Below are 27,309 nucleotides of genomic sequence, written 5' to 3'. Positions count from 1 at the left end.
TAGACTTGTTGGTCGGTCCTCCCGTGCCTCAGAACCCCGCCCATGCCCCATTCCTCATGCCCCCTACCCAAGCGTCTTCATGCTACCCAACGCTTTTTTGCTGGTCTCTAGGTGTATCCCTCGGCTCCAGGCAAGCATCCCATAGTGCAGCAGCCTGTGCTGCCCTCCCACCCAGGTGACCCACGGAAAAGGGTTCCTTTTTTTTTTTTTTTTTTTTTGACAGGGTTTCTTTGTGTAGCCTTGGTTGTCCTGGACTTGCTTTATAGAGTTGCCTGGAACTCACAGAGATATCTGCTGGCCTCTGCCTCCCAAGTGCTGGGATTAAAGGCATGCGCAACCACGCCCCGCCCTGGAAAAGGGTTTTCTTTTTTTTTTATTTATTTTATTTTATTTAACTTTAATCTATGTACATTGGTGTGAGGGTGTCAGATCTTGGAGTTATAGACAGTTGTGAGTTGCCATGTGGGTGCTGGGAATTGAACGTAGGTCCTTTGGAAGAGCAGGCAGTGCTCTTAACATCTGAGCCACCTCTCCAGCCCTGAAAAGGGTTTTCTTTGGGCAAAAAACTTTGAGATATCCTTTTTTTTTCTTTCTTTTTTTTTCCCTTTATTTATTTAATTTTAATTTATGTGCATTTGTGTAGGGGTGTCAGATCCTGGAGTTACAGACAGTTGTGAGCTGCCATGTGGATGCTGGGAATTGAACCCGGGTCCTTCGGAAGAGCAGAGAGTACTCTTAACCACTGAGCCATCTCTCCAGCCCCCTATCCTTTTTTTCAGTATTGCATTTTTGTTGTTTTGTTTTTCAAGACGGGGTTTCTGTATGTAGCCTTGGCTGTCTTGGAACTCATGCTGTAGATCAGGCCGACCTCAAACTCACAAAGATTTGCCTGTCTCTGCCTCCTGAGTGCTGGGATCAAATGTGTGCGTCACCCCAGGCCCGCTGTTATTACAATTTTGCTGAGGGTGGGTGCATGTGTGGAGGTCAAAGGACAGCTTTCAGGACTCAGTGCCCTCCTTCTGTCACGTGGGTCCCAGAGATGTCAGGTTTGGTGGTGGCTCCTTTGCCTGCTGAGCCATCTCACCTACCTGAAAAGCCTGCATTCTTTCCCACATGGTAGCCAGCTCCCAGGACAGTGACACAGACAAGTCTTTATACAAGTCTTGAGTCGGTTGACCTGTTTAATCTGTCCTTCAACATATTTGTGAACATGTCCCATGTTTTTGTGGGAGAAATTTTTAACATCTCATGGGGCATGTGTTGTTTAGGACATGGTTTGCTAATGCTACTCCAGAATCTGGCCGCTGAGCGGTCCATAAAATGGTCTTTAACGGTTCAGTCCATCACTGTGGCTCCCATCCCCCAAACCTCTTTAGTCAAGCGGGAATTCTTGGGGGCCCTATCCACCCCCTCACATTCCTACCCACAAGGCCCAGCTTCAGCCTAGAAAGCTTCTATTAGATCAGGAGTTGGAAAGCCACCAATGTCCTTGACCCTTTTCCTCCAGGCACAGCAGGCGTTGTCCCTCTGTATGTGCACCAATGAAGACGGAGGGTCTCATGCCTTGCTTTCCTCACTTAACGCTCTTTTCATAAACACAGTTCTATGTGTCGGTAAAGAGCAAGCTACTTAAAAATGAATCTATGGACCAGTGCCAGCCCTCAAACTGTTTATCAGCAGTCTGAGATAAGGAACTGTCAGTCAGCAGTGGCACTGAGCATGCCGTTAGCCCAGCTGACGTGTTCCTCCTTGCACTCCCGCTCCGTATTGGAAACAGAGATGAGCTATAGTCATCTTTCTCCATCTTTCTATCCCAGTGCCATGGGCGGAACCCAGGGCGTTGTCCACACCTACTGTCTTCCCATGTGATCTCTCTTTCCTTCCTTCTTGTCCCCTTCTTCTTCTTCTTCTTCTTCTTCTTCTTTTTTTAGATTTATTTATTTATTATGTATACAGTACAGTACACATTAGATCACATTATAGATGGTTGTGAGCCGCCACGTGGTTGCTGGGAATTGAACTCTGGACCTCTGGAGGAGCAGTCAGTGCTCTTAACCTCTGAGCCATCTCTTCAACACCCCTCCTTTTTTTTTTTTTTTTAAAGATTTATTTATTACATATACAGTGTTTTGCCTGCATATATACTTGCACACCAGAAGAGGGAACCAGATCTCATGATAGATGGTTGTGAGCCACCATTTGGGTGCTGGGAATTGAACTCGGGACCTCTGGAAGAGCAGACGGTGCTCTTAGGCGCTGAGCTATCTCTCCAGCCCCCATCTTGTCCCCTTCTTTTTGCAACAGGGTCTCTCGCATCAAAGGGTGGCTCCAAATTCACTAAATAGCCAAGCATGACCTTGAATTTCTGAAACTCTTGCCACCATTTCCCACGTACTAGAATTACAAATATATGCCACCATGCCTACATATGTGGCACTGGGGAGTCAAGCCTAGGACTTTGTACTGGCTGGGCAAGCACTCTACCAACTGAGCTACACCCTACCCCCCCACCCCGCCCACCTGTGAAACATCTCCAAAGATTAATTACTTGATGTTATGTCTCAGGGACAGCCCATAGGTGTCATTAACCCTCTCCTGTTGCTGGGACTTCATCCTGTCTGCAGGTCTTAGTTACTAAGCAAGCATCCTGGCAAAGGCTCTTTGGGCATCCACACATTTACTGCTGTAACTCCATTTCTGGTTGTGAGCCTAGCCTTTAATGGCTGAGCCAATCTCTCTAGCCCAACTCCCTCATTTTATTTTTCTTTCTTTCCTTTTTTTTTTCGTTCGTTCGTTCTTTTTTTTTTTTTTTTTTTGAGACAGAGCCTCTCTGTGTTAGCCTTGGCTGTCATGGACTCACTTTGTAGACCAGGCTGGCCTCGAACTCACAGAGGACCACCTGCTTCTGCCTCCCAAGTGCTGGGATTAAAGGCGTGCGCCACCACACCAGGCCCAACTCCCTCATTTTTAAGGACAACAACAAATCTGAGGTCAGAGAGATGGATAGACTTCTGCAGGGACACAGTGGCAGAGAAAAGTAGCCCCCCCCCCAACCCCCAACACGGGCCTCTTGACCTCTGGCCCCCTGGTTCCTTCCTCTGATCCGCACTGCCCTTCCTACCAGGCAGACTTTCCGTCTCTTTCATGATTTTCTTTTACGAGGCTGTGAGCTCTCTGTACTGTTCTTGCTTGTTGTCTTTTGCAGCCTGAGAGAAATCCTTTTGGAATGTCCTGTGCCTTCTCCCTCCAAGTTCCCGGCTTTGTTCAATTGTTCCCCAGAAATTCCAGCCTGGTTGGAGGAGGGGGGAGCTGTGCATGAGGCTGATGAAAAGTTGGCCCCAAATGGTGAGAACAACTCAGCCCTGTAGAGAGTAGGGTCCCTTTGTTGTTGTTATTGTTCCCCCCTACAAACCTCAACCCCAAAAGAGATGGGCACAGTTTGGGATGGAATTGGGTACCAGTTGCATGTGTAGACAGAAAAGTCAAGGGAGAATAAAAGGGGGCTAAGGAGTTCAGTGAGGGATGATGGGTAGGGCTGAGGCCTGCAGGGGTCAGGAATAGGATGTGGCATCTGGTACACACACACACACACACACACACACACACACACACACACACACACACACACACACACCTACTGGCAATAAGAAAACTATTTGAATCTGGGTGCTGGTCGCACACACTTTTAACCCCAGCTCTTCGGGAGGCAGGGGCAGGCGGATCACTGTGAGTTTAGGGCCAGCCTGGTCTACAGAGTAAGATCCATGGCAGTCAGGGCTACACATAGAGAAACGTTGTCTCAAAAAACCAGCCAACCAAATGAACAAACAAACAAAAAAGCCAGCTGGGCGGTGGTGGCGCATGCCTTTTATTCCAGCACTCGGGAGGTTGAGCAGGGTGGATCTCTGTGAGTTTGAGGCCAGCCTGGTCTACAAAGCGAGTCCAGGACAGTCAGGGCCTAAACAGAGAAACACTGTCTCGAAAAATCAAAAAACAACCAAACAACCAAACAACAACAACAACAACAACAACAAACCCAACCTGTATTTCTTTTTCAGATTCCTGGAACTGTAATATCAAGTTATCAGTTTATAAAGGATAAACTTTTTCTTTTTTGACACAGGGTCTTGCGTAGTCCAAGCTATTCTCAAACTCCTTATGTCACTGAGGATGACCTTGAACTCCAATTCTCCTGTCTAGGTCCCAAGTGCTGAGATTACAGGCACGTACTTCCTCACTGAGTTCTTTGTGGTACTAGAAACTACGGCCAGGACTGCACACACACTAGGCAAGTCCATACTGACTGACCAACATCTCTAGGTCCCATAGTCAATTGCTTTTAATGCATACAAATAGTATTATGTTCTTTTTAAAATTTTATTTAATTTTTATTCTATATGCATTGGTCTGAAGGTGTCAGAATCCCTGGACCTGGAGTTACAGTTGTGAGCTGCCATGTGGGAGCTGGGAATTGAACCCTGGTCCTTTGGAAAAGCAGACAGTGCTCTTAACCGCTGAGCCATCTCACTGGCCCCAGTACTGTGTTCTTATACCAAGTGCGATTAAATAAGGAGGACCTTGGTGATCACATCTAAGACCACTGATGGCTTCTGGGGAAATTGCCCTTTTATTTACTACTCTCTGGAAAGCACCTGTCTCAAGCTTACTCTGCCCTGTTTAGAACCCTGATGCTGAAGCAGTGTGTGGTGTTACACACGTCTAATCCCAGCATATGGGAGGCAGAGGCAAGATGGTCAAGACAAGTTCCAGGCCACCCAGCCTGTTGTACATAGAGTTTGAGTCCAGCCAGGCTTACATAGTAAGGCTTTGTCTCCTCCTCCTCTTTATTTTTTATTTTTATTGATTTATTCATTTTTGGTGAGACAGGGCTTCTTTGTATGTAGCCCTGGCTCTCTTGGACTTGCTTTGTAGACCAGGCTGGCCTTGAACTCAAAGAGATCCGCCTGCCTCTGCCTCCCAAACACCGGGGATTAAAGGAACCACCACGCTCAGCCTAAACATCACTCTTGATTTGTCCAATTTGTTGTATTTTGGAGGCCAAGTTCTCTTCAATAAACCAGCAAGGTTGCTTGCCCAGCAGGTAAAGATGCTTACCACCAAGACAGACAAGCTGAGCTCAGTCGTTGGGACCCACTTGGTAGTAGCAAAGACCTCCCACAGGCTGTCTTCTCACCCACACGCATGTAGGATGTAGGACTTGTTCATGTTCACACTCAAACACAGATAAATAATTGGGGGGGCGGGGTCCTGGCGGGGCACAGAGAGCTGAGAGCCTCTTTCAAGCCTCGCATGCAAAGGGAGCGCCCCATAACAGTGGCACATCTCCTCAGGTATGAAGGACTTTCTTTCTTTCTTTCTTTCTTTCTTTCTTTCTTTCTTTCCTTCTTCCTTCCTTCCTTCCTTTCTTCTCTCTGTCTCTGTCTCTGTCTCTCTCTCTCTCTCTCTCTCTCTCTCTCTGTCTCTCTGTCTCTCTCTCTGTCTCTCTCTCTGTCTCTGTCTCTGTCTCTGTCTGTCTGTCTGTCTGTCTCTCTGTCTCTCTCTCTCTCTCTCTCTCTGTGTTTCTTTCTTTTTAGGTTTTTCGAAACAGGGTATCTCTGTGTAACAGTCCTGGCTGTCCTAGACTCGCTTTTTGTAGACCAGGCTGGCCTCAAACTCACAGAGATCCACCTGCCTCTGTCTCCTGAGTGCTGGGATTAAAGGTGCGTGCTGCCATGCCCAGCATGAAGGACTTTCTTGACCACCCCCAGCCGTGCTGACACCCCATCCGTTCTACACAGCGGAGACAGCACATCGGGCCACAGCGTTTTGTTCTGCCGCCAGCGCGCTCCTTCCTGTTTACACCCTGCAGCTGTGTGGTTGAATTGTGCTCTTAGGGGACCCTCCTGTGGCTTCAGCGTGGCCAGGAGGAGGAGGGAGCCTTCTCAAATAGGCTTCTTTTCTCTGGGCTTGAGTTCAATATCCTATCCAAAGGACTTGTGAATGGTGAGCACCCATCCCAGGGAGCAATCTGGATGGAGGGCAGTGATCCTGTCTCTACATGATACAATCTAACCCCCAGCCAATGGGCAAACGTCATCTGAGCACCTACTATGTACTGGGTCCTACGGGGGTGTGTGGTACACACTGTGCATCCACTGTGTGCTGTTTTCAGGGGAGCTAGTCCTTTCACAATGTCATCGCAGAGATAAAGACGTACCCGTTCCAGGTGCAGTGCCCTCCGATGATGCCAAGCCGACTTTGAAAGCCACTGAGTTCTAGGCACGTCATGGAAATTATTCATACCTGGTCCCTCTGTGCCACAGTGTCCTAGTCCATAAAACGGCAGTAGCGCTTTCCTTGGAGAGTTGACGGAATGATTCAATGGCTTGGTGCAGCCAGGTGCGTTGGCTCAGTGCTCCAGGTGTCAGCCCAAGTCTTTGCACGGCCTTTCCTAGGGCCTGGGAAGGGTGTGTGGATGGCAGAGGGAGCTTTGGTGCCTCAGCTCCCATCGTCGCCTAAGTTAGGTGAGACTGAGTCACGGGCCTGAGACGTCTGCATTTTAGGGACTCAACATATTTTGCTCTCAGAAATGTGCTCACTTCTTTTCATTGTTTTGATGAAAGAGTCTCATAGCCCAGGCTCATCTTTTTTGTGTGTTTGTTTGCTTGCTTTTGGTTTTTTTGGGGGTGTTGTTGTTGTTGTTGTTGTTGTTGTTGTTGTTGTTTTCGAGACAAGGTTTCGAAACTTGGCTGTCTTGGACTTGCTTTGTAGACCAGGCTGGCCTTGAACTCACAGAAATCCTCTGCCTCTGCCTCCCAAGTGCTAGGATTCTTTTTTTTTTTTTTTTAAAGATTTATTTATTATGTATACAGTGCTCTGCCTGCATGTACACCTGCACACCAGAAGAGGGCACCATATCACGTTACAGATGGTTGTGAGCCACCATGTGGTTGCTGGGAATTGAACTCAGGACCTCTGGAGGAGCAGTCAGTGCCCTTGACCTCTGAGCCATCTCCCCAGGCCCTTGTCTTAAATTCTTGATCCTCCAGCTTCAGCCTCTGTGATTGCAGGTAAGTGCCACTACCTCCTGCCTCTTCTGTTGTTTTAAAGGAAAACACTTTCTTTCAAGTCAGGATTTACTGACTAGTTACTGGATAAACAATTGTTAGGCAGATCTCATTTTTTAAAAAAATTTCCAGCCAGGTAGTAGTGGCGGCGCACGCCTGAAGGAGAGAAACCTGTTCTCTAGGATCCCAAGTGTGGGATTGGAATGGTCTAGTGAGAGAACAGGCGATGTTAATTCACTAGAAGAGCTACCACCTCATACAGGAGCTTAATTGCTGCCATCTGAAAAGATCCCGTGAACAGACTCTGGGAGGAGCTATATAAATGAGCCCAGAGCTGGCGGAGGGGGGGTGGATTGAAGACTTGGGATAGATTTGGCTATTCATCGCTGCCCTTCAAGACGCTCCTAGAGAAACCCGCTGGAGGGAAGGCTGAGGCTCTAGGGTCTGGTTACCCCCGGTTCCAGTAGAAGAAATCTTGCGGCTCCCAACCGGAGAATCATTCCTCGGGATAATCCTCATTTCCTACTGTTTTGGTTCATCGGGTTATAATTAACGTAGGCTCGGTCAATAAGTTGTTAATAAAATATTTTGGTTAAGAAAACTGAGTCTACACACACCTTTAATCCTAGCACTTGGGAGGCAGAGGCATGTGGCTCTCTGTGAGTTCAAGGCCAGCCTAGTCTACAAAGCGAGTTGTGTTGGGTCCACACAACATGTAGGCACATCTTTGGGAAGAAAGAATTCATCTTGCTCAATTCGCCACTACCTAGGGAGCCTCACTGTGGGAGGGGTCAGCCCTTAGTGTCTTCTTGCATCATTGGGATGATTTGTGGTGGCTCCTGGTAAGGGATCGGCAGGACCACTCCCTGGATAGCCAGGATCCCGCACTCTACAGGAAGACAAAAGCAAGCCCTGCATTCCGTTCACCCCGCTCTGCTTCCTGGCTGTGGCCTCAGTGTGACCAGCTGCTTCGGGCTCCCCTGTTTTGATTTCCCCTCCATGTTGGGCTGCCCTTTGAACTGTGAGCTAAGATAAGTCCCTTCTCCCTTTGCTGCTTCTGTTATTTTATCAAAGCAACAGGAAGAGAGACCAAGACGGCTGGAGTTATTTTTCTTTGCCTTTGTAATATCATGAAGAATCATCTCCCACCTGAGAAGGCTTGAATACATCCAAAAGCCCTTTAGGGAGTGCCAGGCATATACTTAAGAGTTAATAAATGTAGCCTGGTGATAGTCATAATAGCATGAGTTATTGAGCATGCGCAAGTGAGGCTCTATCATGCTTCTGAGGATCACTGTTTGGGAGCATCTATTGGCCACAAAGCCCGATGTCCACTACCATTATAAAGAGGATTTACTAGAGCCAGACTGGGCCAGGTACTGGTGACATCAGGAGGGGTGCCCTAGCCATGGACCCTGCACTCCAAGGGCAGGACCATCTTGGCACTGAGCCATCTCTAGAAAAGCCAGCAGGCCAGGTGTGGTGGCATTCACCTTTACTCCTAGCATTCAGGAGGTGGAGGCAGGCGGATTGCTGTAAATTAGAGGCCAGCCTGGTCTACAAAGTTAGTCCAGGACAGCCAATGCCACACAGAGAAACCCTGCTCAAAAAAAAAAAAAAAAAAAAAAAAAAAAAAAGAAAGAAAGAAAGAAAAAGAAAAAGAAAAGCCAGCAGGCGGTCTGCTCCTGTGCCTCAGAGCCAGATGCACACAGAGCCAGGTCAAGATGGTGGCTTTTGAACAACGGCACAAAGGGCCTCAAAACAGCTCTGTTTCTCCTGCTAGAGCAGAACGGATTGTGACAAGCTGTGTTCCTGTGAGTGTCCATCTGAGGAACGGGAACCAATAGGTGTGGAGTAAGCGGGCATCTTACTCCAGGGAGGGGAAGAAAGGACAGAAAATTGAGGTTGCGTGATGCTGAAGCCCTGGACCAAAGGAGAACTCAAAAATAAATAAATAAATAAATAAATAAAATAAAATAAAGGAAAAAAAAAAGGAGGGAATTCATGAACTGAATGGACCAGGAATTTGACGCCTCTGTCCTTGCCTTCCTCCTGTCCTGGGGATCCCATGAGGGGCCCACTTGGGCCTGTCACCTTCTCTGCTTGATCATAGGAACTTGCCAAACAAAGGCTTCTTCAGCAGGTCACTGTTGCTTCTAAGGGCAAAGGAACTTTGGGAGCCTTGGAGTTCTGCCTTCTCTCAAGTGACCCCATTCTACACTAAGACGTGCTATTGGCGTTCACATTGCCAGGGAGACAAGACCAGGTCCCAAGTTTTCAGCCACGTAGAATTGGGCCCTAAGGTGGCCCATGACTAATAGGAAGCCAGGCAAGGTGGCTGGGGACCGCAGGAAAGAGTACTTTTATGGGTCACTTTTTGTTCTCAGTCCCAGGGTCTCTAGGCGTGGCCTGGGACAGAGGACACGCTCAGAAACATGACTCCAGGGGCCCTTAGATCAGTGAGGCTGTACATCCAGACTGCAGACAGAGAAAACGGGAGCGGGGAGGAAAGGATCCCAGGCCTTGGCTATAATCTGGGTCTCCACACTTCCTTAGCGAGCAGGACTGAGGGGCCACTGGGTTCCATAAGGGGCTGATATCCCCGAATCTAAAACCCTTGGGATCTGAGTCCTCAGTGGCTCAGGCATCATTGTCCCAGACATTCAAGGTTGTCGGAGAGAAGGTCCCTCATCCTAAGCCCGTCCAGCTTCACCCAGTCCAGATGGACTCGGTGACGGTGACGTTCCAGAGAGCACAAAGCCCGGCCATCTCCCTCCTGTGGGAAAGCCTGGTTACCCGTACAGTAACAGTTCCACCAGAGATAAACCAGAGATTTCTGCCATCTGTGGGCTGCACATTTGCCCTGCCAGTGTTTTTGTTCAGTCTACAGGGTACCTTAGACGGTTTTACATGTGTTCCTAACATGTAAAAAATAAGAAATAAAAAAAATCAGAATCTGGTGAGATGGCTCAGCAGGCAAAAGCACTTGCTGCTAAGCTAAGGACCTGAGTTCAATCCCAGCTAGGCCCACATGCTAAAGAGAGAACTGACTTCAGCAAACCGTCCTCTGATTTCCATACTTACACAGCGGAATGAGTGCAAGAGTGCGCACATGTGCTCAAATGTCGTTTTGAACAAATCGGTTCTCAAATGCATGCTTGTTTGTGCCTGCCAGACAACAGAAAAGCCTTTGGGAGCTGGGGATCTGGCTCAGTGGGTATGGGCCCTAGGTTCCATCTCAAGCACCATATAAACCAAACATAGAAGTACGTATCTGTAATCCTAGTACCCTGGAGGTGGAGGCAGGAGGATCAGGATCTTGGTCATCCTTAGCTACATAAAATTTGAGGACAGCCTTTGTGATATAAGACCCTTGTGCTGGCTAGTTTTTCAGTCAGCTGAGAAAATGCCTCGGTAGGATCAGGCTATAGGCCATTTTCTCAGTGATTGATGAGGAGGGGCCCAGCCCATGGTGGGTGAGAACTTTTCAGTCTGGTGCTCCTGGGTTCTAAAAGAAAGCATGGAGCCTGGAGTGGTGGCGCACGCCTGTAATCCCAGCACGCGGGAGGCAGAGGCAGGCAGATCTCTGTTGAGTTTGAGGCCAGCCTGGTCTACAAAGTGAGTCCAGGACAGCCAGAGTTAACACAGAAAAACCCTGTCTTGAGAAACCAAAACTAACTAAAGAAAGAAAGAAAAAGCTGGGCGTGGTGGTGCACGTCTTTAATCTCAGCACTCGGGAGGCAGAGGCAGGTGGATCGCTATAAGTTCGAGGCCAGCCTGGTCTACAAAGTGAATCCAGGACAGCCAAGGCTACACAGAGAAACCCTGTCTCAAAACAAACAAACAAACAAACAAACAAAAACAAAAAAAGAAAGAAAGAAAGAAAGAAAGAAAACGGCAATCATGTCAAGCAAGCCATGTTGAGCAAGCCAGTAAGCAGCACTCCTCCATGGCCTCTGCATCAGCTCCTGCCTCCAGGTTCCTGCCCTGCTTGAGTTCCTGTCCTGACTCCTTCCATAATGAACAGTGCTATGGATATGTGAGCAAAAAAAAAAAAAAAAAAAATCCACTCCTTCCCAGCATGCTTTTGGTCACAGTGTTTCATCATAGCAATAGTAACACTGACTAGAACCAAAACAAAGGATTGCTCCTGTCAGGATATGATCCAGCCTGGGCAACAGAATTGAGACTCCATGTTGTGTGTGTGGTTAAAAAAAAAAAAAAGATCTCCTGTTTTGTCTTGTGATAATTTATTTTATTTTCCACACTGTGGCCATGTGCCCACTGGACAAAACTGGTACCCATGTTACCACCAGCCCGAGGGCTTAGAGGTGGGCTCAGGAGCACGCATTCCAGAGCGGATTGCTTCCCAGAACTTGGGCAGACGACCTAAGGAAAAAAACCCATTGCCAAACAGAGGGATCTCTGGCAGTTTTACCCCTGGCTTCTGAGGCATATCGGCAAAGAAGCCCTGGCTGTGAGGCCGTGGCTGGCAGTTCAAGCTAGTGGGGCCGTCCAGGAACTGCAGGGCATTGGTGTCCCTAGTGGAAGGGATCAAGGAGTTGTTGGCTGGGGAGTGGTTGGGGGCAGCTGTGTTAGCAGTGGGAGTAGAGTAGCTGCGGGGTGGGGCATGTTCTGTTTGGTCCAGATAGAGTGAGTTGGCAGCTCGTTCCAGGTAGGTGGCCGCCAGCTGAGGCAAGCTCAGCGCCTTGGGGAAGCTGCTGTTGCTGAATATGTTGGTGGATCTGTCCAGGTAGCTGATGCCTTTGATGAGCTGGTCCAGGAAGGTAGGGCTGGAGGGTCGTGATGGACGGTCCGTGCAGAGCAGGCAGTGGGGGCTGCTACGATGACAAGTGGGCTTTTTGGCCACTTTGGAGCCTTTCACCAGGTGACTTGTCTCGACACACCTGGAGTTGTAGGGCCGGCCCATGCAGACTCTCCCCACGGGAAGCTTTGTGGAGGAAGAGTTGTAGGACTGCTCGGAGTTGCCGCTGGAGGTACTTGAACAACGTGAGAGCGTGCCCTTGCCGTTGGTCATATTGGGGTGCTGGGTCAGGCCCGGAGTTCGAGGCGGCGGCGACGGCAGGAAGGAAGTATTGTTGGGATGACTTGAATAAATGTTGGATCGACTCACCTGGCGTCCAGACATCTTCTTGGCCGGGTCAAGTTTCTGAGGTGTGACAGTGGTTGGTTGGTTACCTGCCGAAGAGAGAGTCGGATCAGTTCCAGCTCCGCGTCACCTCCCTCTTTGTCTTCATGGGCGCCTCTGCTTCCCCTCTCCCCTCTTCTTCCGGGCTCAAGATGTCTCCAGAAAGCACAAGAGAGGGTGATAGATGAGGAGGAAGGGGCCGCCACCACACCGGGAAACGTGGGGCAGCTTCTTCTTCAAGCCCACAAATCCCCAAATTCCAAAGTGGGGGACCCCAGGATATCACAAAGGCCAAAGGACAGATTCTCAGAAGTTGAACGAACTAGAGACAGACCTTAGATGACACCCAGTAACTTGCCCACAGGGGTAGCTAGCGTGCCTTACCCCCCCACCCACACCCCACACCCCACACCCCACACCCCACACACCCCACCCCACACCCCACACCCCACACCCCACACCCCACACACCCCACCCCACACCCCACACCCCCCCACACCCCACACCCCACACCCCACCCCACACCCCCCACCCCACACCCCCCACCCCACACCCCACACCCCACACCCCACACCCCCCCACCCCACACCCCACACCCCACACCCACACCCCACACCCCACACCCCACCCCACACCCCACACCCCACACCCCACACCCCACACCCCACACCCCACACCCCACCCCACACCCACACCCCACACCCCACACCCCACACCCCACACCCCACACCCCACACCCCACACCCCACACCCCACACCCCACACCCCACACCCCACCCCACACCCACACCCCACACCCCACACCCCACACCCCACACCCCACACCCCACACACCCCACCCCACACCCCACACCCCACACCCCACACCCCACACACCCCACCCCACACCCCCCCACACCCCACACCCCACACCCCACCCCACACCCCCCACCCCACACCCCCCACCCCACACCCCACACCCCACACCCCACACCCCCCCACCCCACACCCCACACCCCACACCCCACCCCACACCCCACACCCCACACCCCACACCCCACACCCCACACCCCACACCCCACACCCCACACCCCACACCCCACACCCCCACACCCCACACCCCACACCCCACACCCCACACCCCGTGCTGGAGCCTCGCTCGCTTCACTCTTCCGCTTTGCCACACCGTGCCTTATGTGACTCATTTATTCTTGGGGCAACTTAAGGAGGGAAGTGGTGGTCTAGTCCTAGTTGACAGATGCCCCTACTCCCAGCACAAAAGAGACAGAGTTCAAAGGCAGCCTTAGCCGTGTAGTGAGTTCAAAGCCCACCCTGGGCTCCATGAGTCTCTAAATAAATAAATAAATTCTAATCTTCTCTGACAGGATGGGATGTCTTTGTCTGCCCCCACTTGAACAGAGAGCTGTGGAGTCCCCACTCTTTCTGGTCCTGAAGTATTTTATGGGGACTAAAATCTGGCTGGGCCAAAGATGTGCCTGCACCATAAAGCCCTGTCCCGTCCCCAGGTAATGAAATCCCTGTCGTTTCCTTTCGCCTCATCCTGTCCTTGTGGTTTCCTTTTGCCCCCTTGGGTCTCCAATACTGGCCAGCCCTCCCCTCTCCCAGTCACCTCCCCCACTCCTGCCAGCCTGACAGACTTTTGGTATTTGTTTAGTGCCAACAGAATTAGCCCGCCCCACCCAAAAAAACAGCTGCAAATCCTCTCCCTGCCCCTGGCCCCTCAGCTGCCCTTGTCTTTTGGGTCTAAAATAGGTGGAATGTCCTGACTACTTCCCTGCCTGGCCCAGCCCCGCCTTATCCCCTCTGGAAAAACAGGAGACGACTGGGGGCTGCCCTGGCTGAAGCCCCCTTCCCTTCTTGGTCTGTGGGACCCCATTTGCCTGCCCTAGGGCCAGCTCTTCTCTTACCCTGTCTCTTAGGAGGTAGATGACATAGACCTCCCTGGCTCTCCACTGGGGACACCCTCAATCTGCCGCTCCAGACTACTGACCATGTCATAGAATCATAGAATCCTAAGACATTGGAAGGGCCTCTTGGGGTCATTCTGGCCAGGCCCCTGCCTCAGGGCAGGAACTATTATGAACCTGCCAGGACAGATGGGCCCTGTTTTTGAGCCCAGACTGAAATGGGCTGTTTTCCACTATTCTTTATTTTTCTAGTGTTGAATTGAAAGAATTGGCCAGGCATTGTGGCTCGCGCCTTTAATCCCAGCACTTGGGAGGCAGAGGCAGGTGGATTGCTGTGAGTTCGAGGCCAGCCTGGTCTACAAAATGAGTCCAGGACAGCTAAGGCTACACAGAGAAACACTGTCTCGAAAAAAACAAAACAAAAACAAAGAAAATACAGTTTGCTATGAGTTTAAGGCCAGCCTGGTCTACAAAGTGAGTCAGCCAAGGCTGACACAGAGAAACCCTGTCTTGAAAAAAACCAAACAAAACAAAACCAACAAAAAATAAAAAAGAAAGAAAAGAAAATATGGTTTGGCTCTGGATGGGTCAATTAAGTTTCTGGCTGAAGTGTGACCATGTTTGCCTATGACTTGAGCCTGATCAGCTCCATGTTTGCCTATGACTTGAGTCAGATGAGCTCCAGCTCGCTGCCCCCACCCTTTGATCTTTCTCTTCCTGGGTCTCCTCTGCTTCTCTCTCCCCTCTCCCTTCCAGGCTCAGAAAGCACAGATGAGGAGGAAGGCAGGACCCATCAGAGTGTCCAAGACCTGATAGAACATGTCCTTTGCTTGTTCAAAACTTGGGATTTCGGCCCCAGTGCCACAGAAAAGAAGAAGATGGCGGCGAAGAGTCAGGGGCAGCTCAGTGGTAGAGGGCCTCCTGAGCACACACAAGACGTGAGTTCAACTGCCAGTCCTGGAAAAATCTATCCTGGCTCATATAGTGTGTGTGTGTGTGTGTGTGTGTGTGTGTGTGTAGTATGAATAATATATATACTTTATGTGTGTGTGTATATACAATGTGTATGTAATATATACACTCTATATGTGTATATATAGCATGTATATTATATATATATACTCTTCATGTGTATATATAGCATATATTATATATACACCCTACATGTACTATGTGTGTATACATAGTGTGTATGCTACATATATTCCATAAATGTGTATATATAGTATATATTTTATATGTAATATATAACATATACTTTATACATATATATTATGTAATATTATATATACATATATATGTGTATGTATATACATTTCCCCATACTCTCAAGCTTACTGAAACTTAAAAGATAGTGAGTTGCCTCTCATGTCCTCTCTCTCCTGTGTGTGTGTGTGTGTGTGTGTGTGTGTGTGTGTGTGTGTGTGTGTGTGAGATAGGGCTTCTCTGTGTAACCCTGACTATCCTGGACTCACTTTGTAGACCAGGCTGGCCTCTATCTCATGTCAATCCTCCTGCTTCTGTCTCTGGAGTGCTGGGATTAAAGGCATGCGCCACCATGCCCGACTGTGTCCTCTCGTTTTCATTTTATTTTCTGTGTGTCCCTGCATGTGGGTACGAACCTGCCTTGGTGAAGATCAGATCATCTCCAGAAGATCCTGGGCCATCTGGCTTGGAAAGCAAGCACCTTTATTCCCTGAACTATCTCTCTGGCCCCCACATGTTCTCCATTCAAACCCTCTAATTAAACATTTTTTCCACACTTAGCGCTTAAGTCACGCACATATACATTACCATGCTGAGCAAGTTGCAGACGGCAGCAGCTTTTATCCTTGATGACTTCAGTGTGTATCTCTGCGTGCTGAAAGGACAGGATCATTTCTAACCTCTCACAGGCGGTTGATCCAGGATTTTATTTATTTTTTTCTTTTTTGGTTTTTTCTTTTCTTTTTATTATTATTATTATTATTATTATTATTATTATTATTATTATTATTATTTTGGTTTTTTGAGACAGAGTTTCTCTGTGTAGCCTCGACTATCCTGGACTCACTTTGTAGACCAAGCTGGCCTCAGACCCCCAGAGATCCACCTGCCTCTGCCTCCCAAGTGTTGGGATTAAAGGCATGCACCATCACTGCCCAGCAATTTTTTGGTTTTTCATGAGAGGGTTTCTCTGTGTAATAGCCCTGGCTGTCCTGGACTCACTGTGTAGACCATACTGAACCTCGAACTCACAGCAATCTTCCTGCCTCTGCCTCCCTAGTGCTGGGATTAAGGACGTGGTGACACCACCACGCCCGACTCTGATCTGGGGTATTTAACAGTGACCTAGAACCTTTATTCAGTAGACAGTTCTGTGGTGGACCACCATCCTTAGAGCATAGGCGCCATTACCACCGTAATCCACAAGACCCTCGAGATCATGCCTGCTGATGTTTCCTCACAGAAGGAAGGGCTAGGAAGAGTCGTTGAACCCTCACCCAAGATCTCAGCCAGCCACCCCTGTGCTCCTCTCAGCCCAGGGATATGTGGGCGTGGGAGGGGCAAAAGCACACAGAGAGTAGAAGAGTAACTAAGCTACCATACAGGTAGCTAAGGAGGTCTCCACCAATGCTGGGGTGAGATTTTTCAGTGATGTGGCTTTTAGGGGGTTACCCACACTCCTGTAAGTCACCCCTCTCCCATGCTTTTGTAAAAGCCAATAAACCCACTGGCTTCCCAGTCTAACCTTGGATGGTTGGATGGAGTGTTTTCTTTTGGTTTGTCATTGGTGCCCTATCTAGGGTGAGAGGCATATTCAAGCCTTTCCAGGAGAAGTTAACTCATTAATTAACCTATAGTCAGATTTCACCAGTTGCTCCTCAAATGTTCATCCTGACCAGAGTGCATTTAGTTCCCTCTCTCTCTCTCTCTCTCTCTCTCTCTCTCTCTCTCTCTGTGTGTGTGTGTGTGTGTGTGTGTGTGTGTGTGTGTGTTTGTAGATGTTTATATGTGCTGATGTTCATGTGTGTGTACATGTTCGTGTGTTGTGTGCATATGTTCATGCATGTGTATACATGGTGTGTGTGTGTGTGTGTGTGTGTGTGTGTGTGTGTACATGTCCACATGCACACGTGTGGAGGCCAGAGGCTGATGGGTAGATGTCTGGTGTCATTCTCTATCATTTCCTACCTTACTTTTAAAAAATATTTATTTATTTATTATTTACACAGTATTCTGCCAAATGCCAGAAGAGGACACCAGATCTCATTACAGATGGTTATGAGCCACCATGAGGTTGCTGGGGTTTGAACTCAGGGCCTTTGGAAGAGCAGAAGGTGCTCTTAACCTCTGAGCCTTCTCTCCAGCCCCCTGCCTTACATTTTTGGAGGCAGGGCATCCCACTGAACCTGAAGCTTATCCACTTGGTAAGGCCAGGTAGCCAGCAAACCCCAGGGATCCTCCCCAGGGCTGGGATGCTGGGAACCAGACCTCAGGTGCTCATTTTTCCAAGCTCTTGACTGACAGAGAATCTCACCAGACCTTCTTCTTCCTTCATCATTGATGACATTGAGGATTTAGAATAGAGCAGAATGGTTGTTAGCAGAATTGTTTCCAATTTGGGTCCAGGCCCATATTTCCTAATGACCAGATCATGTATTGCAGTTCACTGTAGCCCAGTGCCCTGGCACCTCTTTGGGGTGCAGTCATTGAGAACGAAGAGCCTTCTGTCTCTGGGTGGGTGTCAGCTAAGCAAGGCACAGAGATGAGGGACTTAGAGGCTCATGAAAAACAGTGTCAAGGACTCAATGAACAAGGGAAGGGGTGTCCATCACTCCGTCTGGAGGCCTGAGCGAGGGCTAGGTACACACTGGACTAGGGGGCCAGGAGGGCAGGCAGCCAGCCAGCCAGCTGAGGGCTGGGCCTCTGGGCTGTTTGTCCGGATGGTATCCAAGCATAGAGATCACTGGCCGTTTCTGGCCTGGGCACAGGAGCGCTGGAAATAGCTGTAGGATTATTTCGGGAGGAATGTGCTATTTCTCTGTCTTCCCAGAAAGCCAGACCATGTCCCAGGATGATCAGCAAAGTCCCTCTATGGTGCCCCCACTGTAAGGGACCTTCAGGCCAGCGGGTGACCCTCAGGGACCTTCAGTCAGGAGGCGACTAAGGAACTGGAAACCTCCTTTGCTGATGGAAGAGGGGCGGCGTTGAGATCCTAGCTCAGGTCAGGCCCACTAGGAGTCAGCTGACTCCCTTGCCTGGGAACACAGGATGAGTAGCATATAAGGGCATTGTTCGGTCTGTCTCTTCTCCCACTTATGGGACCCCTACTGTATGCAACGGAACCCGACATCATTTTTGCCAGGCTCTGCATAGCCAAACCCTCTCATTTAATCTTCACAGGATTCCTCTGAGGTAGGTATTTTGTTTTCCACATGAGGTCATAGGTAGTTCAGAGAAGCAGAGAGACTTGCCAACGCATGCCCAGCAGGCCAGAGTCAGGACCCTACCTTCTGCTTCCAGAGAAGAGATCGGAGGCTTAAGTGCAAAGAAAGAAAATAAATGGGGTCACTCGTCCATTTAGGGGGGGACCGCAGGAAAGTGACCCTATGAGTGATTCAGCTTTGGGAGCGGAGACACTGTGGCCAGGAGCTCTAACTCTTTTCCACACTGAGCCCTGTCCTCTGCCACCAGCCCTGGCCTACCACCTCTCCCAGCTTAGTACTTCAGGATTAAGTACTTAGTACTCCTGGGACTCAGAATGCCTAGGGTGGGTGGGACACCCTACCCTGCGCAGTCTATAGCTATGGCTTCTACCCTTCCGTCTCACGTGGACCACCTCCAGCCTTGGCTTCTTAGCTCCACAGCCAAACCAGGAACAAATGTGACCGTCAATCACTCCCGCCCCTCCCACCCTCTCCCTACTCACAGGACTCCCCTCCCCTGTCCTACCGATATCCACACATCTCGTGTTTCCTTCTAAAACCAAGAGTTTCTGCTTCTCCACACTCTGCCCCAGGCCCAAAAATCCCAGGGTATCTCACTCCTCTGGGCTCCCTCAGGATTTGGGGGAGCAGCCTTTCTCCTGAGACAGAGGCCCCTGCTCCATCAGTGCATGGTCCTTACAACCATGTGGTTTCTCCTGCTCCCCTGGAGGCCTGAGGTGAGGGGTAGAATGTCGCTTGTGTCCCTTCACTTCCTGACTCTTGGAAACATCATGCGCAAACAAGTTCAGCTCAGCAGCCACATGTGTGTGACAGCAGAGAGAGAGACAGCCAGAGGCACGAAAGCTCCGGTGCTCCCATCACGCCCGAAGGGCATCTGTGCCCAGCCTCTGAGGACTACTGGCAGTGTGCCACCCCTGAACCCCTACCTGGCATGAAGCCAGCCTGCCTGCGGCGCTATAAATCTTTCCTGAGCCAGGAATTCTGCTCTGCCCCCACCTCCACTGCCTGCAGCCTTCTACCCACCGGGGCGCATGAGTCACACCCCTACATCCCCCAGTACCCACAGGAAAAAGGCCCCTCGTTTGTACGTACTGCCAAAACCGGAGCTTTGCCAAGCCCGCGTATAGCAGGTACAGGCCAGGACAGGTTCCGACTCAGGAGGTCTAGGACGGGTGGGGCTTGGCAAAGACCCCAACCGACAACAGCTCCCTCCCAGCCACGCCCGCTGCAGGGCTTTGGAGGCGGAGCCACCAATCTGGGAGGTGTCTGGGAAATTCCCTGTAAGGGAAGATGGTCACAAATAGGTTTGCCCGGCACTTTGCTGACAGAGGCTGGTGCCAGAGGAGGTGGTAGAGCAGGCTAGCTCTGAGCTAGCCTCTGGGGTAGGTAGATGTGTGTCTGCAGCAGCTCTCAGTCTCCTGATCTGTAAAATGGGCAGGAGGGAGGCTAGTGAGCATGGTACAAAACACTGTCAGAGCGAATGTTTGCCAGACCTCTGCTCAGATCTGAAGCGTCCACCAACGCACCAGCTGCGGCAGTGGTGACCTGGAACTGGCTGGAGCCAGTTATTCAACATTCTGGAATTTGGTGGGCTGTTTCTTTTGTTTTGCTTGCTTCTTGCTGCAGATATATATGGATATATATATATATACACACATATATGTATGTAATCTTTGCCTGCTGAATACTAAAATGATAGACACGCACCACAGCACAGGCTGTAGTTAAGCAAGAGTAGTGTAAAGCCAAGCACAACCGGGAACCTTCACCCCAGGAAGTAGCATGTGTGACAAATTAAGACTTTCCTTTGAGATTTTGTTGCCAGCACAGCGCTGGAGCAGAGGACCCTGGCCAAATGATTGGCCTTTTGAACTTGCGTTTCCTCAGCTAGGAAAACCACAGTAATAATGTTTTAACAGCCCCATGCGTGTGTATACATACACGTGTACAAGCACACATGTGCACATTCATACACACACAAGATGCTAACATGCCCAGGGTCCTATGCTAAGTCACGTGGGTGAGCTCACTTCTTTCTCATTTCAATCTTGTAACTGAGAACTGAGTGGGTCCAGTCTGCAGCCCATAGCCTGTGTGCATCGCAGGATGGTTGTGACTGCACCCCAACACAAGATCAGAAACTTACTTAAAACATTACAAGATTTGGTCTGTAGGAACCTGGCTCAGCTCAGCCCCTGACATCTGCGCTCTACTCCCTCTATAACCTAATTCTAGGAGCCGTTCATGGTAGCCATCAGTAACTGCAGTTCCAGCAGGTCTGATGCCCTCTTCTGGCCCCTGCGGGTACTGCAGCATATGGTGTACAAACATGCACGCCAACAAAATACACACACAAAATAGACACTCAAAAGATTTACATTTAAAAAAGTTTTTTTTTTCAGAGACAGGATTTCTCTGTACAGTTCTGGATGTCCTGGAGCTCACTCTGCAGACCAGGCTGGCCTCAATTTCACAGAGATTTGCCTGCCTCTGCTTCCTGAGTGCTGGGACTAAAGGCATGCCACCTTCCCCAACCTCAGCAATGAAGATTTACATTTTTATTTTGGTTCTTTGATACAGGATATCACAGGCTTAAATTTTTGGGGGTAGAGGGGCTGGAGAGATAGCTCAGAGGTAAAGAGCACTGGTTGCTCTTCCAAAGGTCCTAAGTGCAACTCCCAGCAACCACACAGTATCTTATAACCGTCTACAATGAGATCTGGCCTGCAGGCATACATGTAGGCAGTACACTGTGTACATAATAAATCTTTTTTTAAAATTATGTTCTTTGTTTTTCTTTTCTTTATTTATTTTATGTATATGAGTGTTCTACCTGCATGTCAGAAGAGGCCGTTAGAGGGCAGAGATGGTTGTGAGCCACCATGTGGGTGCTGGGAATTGAACTCAGGACCTCTGAAAGAGCAGATAGTGCTCTTAATTTCTGAGCTATCTCTTTTTCTTTCTTTCTTTCTTTTTTTAATTTTTATTTTTGATTTTGTTGTTGTTGTTTTCAAGACAGGGTTCCTCTATGTAGCCTTGCTGTCCTAGACTCGCTTTGTAGACCAGGTTGGCCTAGAACTCACAGAGACCCACCTGTCTCTGCCTCCAGAGTGCTGGGACTAAAGGCGTGCGCCACCACACCCGGCTTCCTTTTTTGGTTTTTTCAAGACACGGTTTCTCTGTGTAGCCCTGGCTGTCCTGGACTTGCTTTGTAGACCAGGCTGTCCTCGAACTCAGAGATCTGCCTGTCTCTACTTCCCATCTGCTGAGATGCAGGGGTGGTGGTGGTGGTGGTGCTGCTGCTGCTGCTGCCATCTCCTGGCAACCTCATCCAACCCTAATGACCTCCCAATGGTCTGACCTCCAAATACCAACATATGAATTTGGGGATTAAGTGTCCAAAATATAGATTTTTGCTTTCTTCGTGCCATACACAAAATGGATGTGCATTAGGTACTTATTTTCATATCTCATCTTCCTGCTGAGAGCCACTGAGACCTTGGGAGGCTCCTCACTCCTATGTCCTCAGTGTCCAGTACGGGCGTCATGTACTGGCATAAATGACTGCCAAGCTATGTCCCAGAACACCCCAGCTGCTGACGGGCTTGAAGTCTGTGCTGAGGTTCCCCATTAGGAATCAGGGATCTCAGGCCAGGCGTGGTAGCCCACGGCTTTAATCCAAGCATTTGGGAGGCAGAGGCAGGCGGATCACTGTGAGTTCGAGGCCAGCCTGATCTACAAAGTGAGTCTAGGACAGCCAAGGCTACACAGACAAACCCTGTCTTGAAAACCCAAAAAAAAGAAAAAAGAAAAAAAAAGAAAAGAAAAAAGGGAATCAGGGGGGCTGGAGAGATGGCTCAGAGGTTAAGGGCACTGACTGAGCTTCCAGAGGTCCTGAGTTCAATTCCCAGCAACCACATGGTGGCTCACAACCATCTATAATGTGATCTGATGCATACTGTATACATAATAAATGTCTTTTAAAAAAAAAAAAAGGGAATCAGGGATCTCAACTTATTGGTTCTGAGGTCCCACTTCTTTTTTTATTTTTTTATTTTTGGTTTTTTTCGAGACAAGCTTTCTCTGTGTAACCCTGGCTGTCCTGGAGTCGATTTGTAGACCAGGCTGGCCTCGAAATCACAGCAATTTGCCTGCCTCTGCCTCTGGAGTGCTAAGATTAAAGGCGTGCGCCACCATTCCCAGCCTCCGCAAGGTCCCACTTCTTGAAGCTGAGGCCTGGTCAAAGCCTGGTTCCTTTTTTTCACTCTGACTCCACCCTACTCACCCTCCCCCACCCCCAGGGGAAAGTTGAGAGTCCATAGCTTAACACAGGAACCTTGTCTCATGCTTGGCCTAAGTTCCAGAGCCCCCTCTCCTGGAGTTCAACAGAACCCAGTACCACTTTTAGCCCTGTGGGTCCCACCACCTACTCAACAAACACCGAATCAGCCTGCGTGTGATGGAAGGCTGCTGTTTCAGGGTACCTGGGAAGTGCGGGGGTTCCTGGCGGGCGGGGCTTCCCCTCAGCTCCTTGCCTCCCTGAGCCTCATCCTGTTCCACACTCAGGGTTGATGTGGGGCTCCAAACAGCCAAGGTCTTATTTTAATTCCCTTCCTGTTCCATATTCCAAGGACTCAAAACAAATCCAGCTTCTAGATAGGTAGCTCCCTGAAGCCCTGGCCAGCTCCACCTCCTCCCTCCCTGGCAGGCACCATCTGGCCTTTGCTTATCTTCCTATGCGTATTTAAACTACTCCCACCATAGCTATGGGCAGCCCAGCACTGATCTGCATGTATTCAGATATACTCTGCGTAGTTTAACTTTCACTGCCTTGCATATTCGGTAGTTTGTTTTTCTATTCCGTGGAATGCTTTTGCGAAGTGGCTGAAAACCATACAGGTGCCTCTAGCTGAGTGATTCGAACTGTTGAGTGCCTCACACTCTCCAAGGGTACCACAACCCAGCCTTCCGACACATGTTCACATTGCTTCCAAGCATGTTTTGCTCTTGTCTTTTGCTTTTTGAGGCAGGGTCTCATGTAGCTCAGGCTGTTCACCAATTAATTCCCTATGTAACCAAGGACGACCTTTAATCTTTCTGCTGTATCTGCCACCACGCCCCCAAGCGCTGACATTATATGTATACACCACCATAATTAACTCAATTTATTTAATTAATTATTGTTGTTGTTATTATTATTATTTTATTTTATTGGTTTGTTTTTGTTTTTGTTTTTTTGAGACAGGCTTTTTCTGTATAGCCCTGACTTCTCTGGACTCACTTTGTAGACCAGGCTGGCTTTGAACTCACAGAGATCCTCCTGCCTCTGCCTCCCGAGTACTGGGATTAAAGGTGTGCGCCACCACATCCAGCCTAATTAACTCAATTTAACCTCCATGAGAAAACTGGGAGACCTTTTATCTTCCCCACATACACCCAGAGAGAAACAAACACCTTACAGAACCACCATTGAAAAATTCTGAAAATGACTGTGGCTCTTGGGCACCCCCTGCTGGTCGCTTGGATTACATCAGCGCTGGGTAGTCCTAGATGCCCGACCCAATGAAGGGTTCTACTCTGGCAGCAACGACTACTCACAAGTCCATCTTAGGGACATCCAAGAATGGGGCTCTTGTGGAAAATGCTTAACATCTAAGCTAAGGGGAAGAGTAAAACGCAACGAGTAACACACTTGCTGATGGCCAAAGTGGCCCGTGACTATAATCCAATGGACAAAAGGATCAAGACCAGCCTGGGCTATATTGTTGATAAAGACTAAGATTCCAAACTAAGCAAAAAACAATATAGCACCCTCCAGAGGGTGTGATCATGCGAAGGGCAGGTCAGGTATCAACTATCAACATATGACACCAGACCTCTGTGTGCACGTGCGTGTGCACTCCGTGGCTGTTCACTGAATGTACACCAGCCTGCACTGTATGCAAGGATTCATGAAATGGCTGTGACCTGGGAGGGACACAGTTAGGCATGGTTCCTTGGTTAGTCCTGGGATCTGTCAAGAACACTCCCTAATTCTCAGTCCATCTGCCCTTTTAATTTGTTTTATTTGTATGTATATGGGTATTTTGCCTGCATGTATGTCTGCGCACCACTTGCACGTAGTGAAGCCGGAAGAGGGCGTCACAGCCCATGAGCTGCCCTGAACTATTGCTCTAGTCCCAGCCCGTCTGCTCCTAACCACTTTGACCCTGAACACCTGGACAATCTCTTTAATCTAGTTTCCCGTATGATGATCTGTTTATTCCTCCCACAGCTGTTTTCCAATCAGCAGTCATGTTTTGTGTGTGGTGTGTGTGTGTGTGTGTGTGTGTGTGTGTGTGTGTGTGTGTGTGTTTTGTTTCTGTTTTGAATTGGGTCTCATGTAGGGCAAAGCGGGCCTCAAACTGAATATGTAGCCAGGAACAATATTGATTCTGAATCCCAGGGCTGCAGAGAGGGCTCAGCCGATAGGAGCACTGCTACCTCTTGCAGAGGACCAGTTTGTGTCTCAGCGCCCACACGGCGGCTCACAACAGCCTGTAACTCCAGGTCCAGGGAATCTGATGGTCTCCTTCAGCCTGCGTGGGCAGCGGACACGCATGGAGTGTACAGACATATGTGCAGGCGAAACATCCACATATATAAAATAAAAACAATAATGAATTATTTTCTTGGGGTGGGAAGATGGCTCAGCAGTTAAGAGTGCTTGTTACACCAGGCCATGGTGGCGCACGCCTTTAATCCCAGCACTCAGAGAGGCAGAGGCAGGTGGGTCTCTGTGAGTTCAAAGCCAGCCTGGTCTACAAAGTGAGTCCAGGACAGCCAGGGCTACACAGAGAAACCCTGCCTCGAGAAAAAAAAAAAATTCCCTAGGGCTGGAGAGATGGCTCAGAGGTTAAGAGCACTGGCTGCTCTTCCAGATCCTCTGAGTTCAATTCCCAGCAACCACATGGTGGCTCACAGCCATCTATAATGTGATCTGATGCCCTCTTCTGGCCTATAGGTGTATGTGCAGGCAGAACACTATACATAATAATAAATAAACTTAAAAAAAAAATTCCCTAGTCCTCTTGCCTCCATTTTTCAAATGGTGGGATTTCAGGTGTGAGCCAGCACATCAGGCAATGGCATTGCTACAGCTGTAGAGATTGCTTCTCAAGACGGGTGGCGGTGGCGCATGCCTTTAATCCCAGCACTCGGGAGGCAGAGGCAGGCGGATCACTGTGAGTTCGAGGCCAGCCTGGTCTACAAAGCAAGTCCAGGACAGCAAAGACTACAAAGAGAAACCTTGTCTCGAAAAACAAAAACAAAATTTAAAAAATAGATTGTTTCTCTTGCTGGCCCAGAGACCAGAAATATGAAAGCAATATGGTATCCTGTTGTCCCTGACCTGGCTGCAGTCCGTTGCTGTGACAGAACACTTTGACCAAGCTGGCCATGGCACACTTTCAACCCTCCGTGCCTAACCTGCAGAGGTATGCAGATGCACGATCTCTGAGTTTTGGGATAGCCTAGTCTATGAGTTCCAGCCCAGCCAGGGCTACATAGTGAGACCCTGTGTCAAAAGTCAACAACAGCAACAAGAACAACAAACAAACAACACCACTCTGACCAGAAGCAATTTAGGGGGGGGGAAGTTTGTTACAGGCCATCACTGACACAAAAGCAAGCTAAGGCAGGAGCTTGGAGCAGAAACCATGGAGGGACACTGCTTGCTCAGTTGTGTTTGTTTAGCTTTCTATTTTAAAATATTTTCCTTTTATTATGTGTATGAGTGTTTTGCCTGAATGTGTGTAAATGTGCCATGTGCATGCAGTATCCTCAGAGGCCAGAAGAGGGCGTAAGGTGCCCTGGAACTGGAGTGGCAGGTGGCTGTGAGCTGCCACTCAGGTGCTGGGAACAAAACATGGATCCTATACAGAGCAGCAAGAACATGCAATAGCTGAGTCACCTCTCTAGCCTTTAGCTAATCTTCTTCTTCTTCTTCTTCTTCTTCTTCTTCTTCTTCTTCTTCTTCTTCTTCTTCTTCTTATTATTATTATTATTATTATTATTATTATATTATATTATATTATATTTTTGTGTTTCGAGACAGGGTTAGCCCAGCTAGTTAATGTTCCTATACAGCCCAGGACCACTTGCCCAGGAGACTGTAACACTCACAGCAGGCTGGGCCCTCCTTTACCAATTAACAATCAGAACAATCTCCTCAGAGAGATGCCCACAGGCCAGTCCCATTTAGGAAATTGTATGTCAGATGACACTAGGCGTGCCAAGTTGACAGTCAAAGTTAACTAGGGCAGGCCATAAGATTGGCCCTTTCTGAAGAGTCTGACAGAAGATCTGCTTCTGGCCTCTCACCTCGGCTCATAGACAGCTGTCTTCTTATTATGTGTGTCTCTGTGTCTCTGTGTCCCAGTGTATTGGATGGGCCCCAATATTCTTAAGGTGCTCTCTGGGCATGGTGGTGCACACCTTTAGTCCTAGCACTCTGGAGGCAGAGGCAGGCGGATTGTGGTGAGTTCCAGGCCAGCCTGGTCTACAGAGTGAGTCCAGGACAGTCAAGACTATACAGAAAAAACCCTGTCTCGTAAAAACAAAAACAAAAAAGGTGCTCATCCCAATCCAGTTTCCAAATAAGAGAATACTGTCAGCCTGGAGAGATGGCTCACTGGTTAAGAGCACTGGGTGTTTTTGGCTCATTGGTTAAGAGCACTGGGTGTTCTAGAGGATCCAGGTTCAATTTCCAGCACCCA

General features: G+C 49.1%; 1 protein-coding gene across 1 annotated transcript; it reads right to left on the bottom strand.

Moving 5' to 3' along the window:
* Positions 1-11,303: 11,303 nt before the first annotated feature.
* LOC311599287 (uncharacterized protein) lies at positions 11,304-14,202 on the bottom strand. Its single transcript, XM_084785048.1, has 2 exons — positions 14,124-14,202; positions 11,304-12,266 (listed from the first exon to the last, which is right to left on the bottom strand). The coding sequence occupies exon 2, from the start codon at positions 12,214-12,216 to the stop codon at positions 11,374-11,376; it is 843 nt and encodes a 280-aa protein (XP_084641174.1). The 5' UTR covers positions 12,217-12,266; positions 14,124-14,202; the 3' UTR covers positions 11,304-11,373.
* Positions 14,203-27,309: the final 13,107 nt, after the last annotated feature.

The sequence above is a fragment of the Acomys minous genome, assembly GCF_964271855.1.
Source record: "Acomys minous genome assembly, chromosome: 6".
In the NCBI taxonomy this organism is placed as follows: Eukaryota; Metazoa; Chordata; class Mammalia; order Rodentia; family Muridae; genus Acomys; species Acomys minous.
The sequence above is the reverse complement of the archived record's forward strand: the minus strand, read 5'-3'. Positions and strand labels throughout refer to the sequence as shown.

Excerpts from the sequence above, each read along its gene's own strand:
- LOC311599287 (XM_084785048.1), bottom strand. The coding sequence starts at position 12,216 with ATGTCTGGACGCCAGGTGAGTCGATCCAACATTTATTCAAGTCATCCC.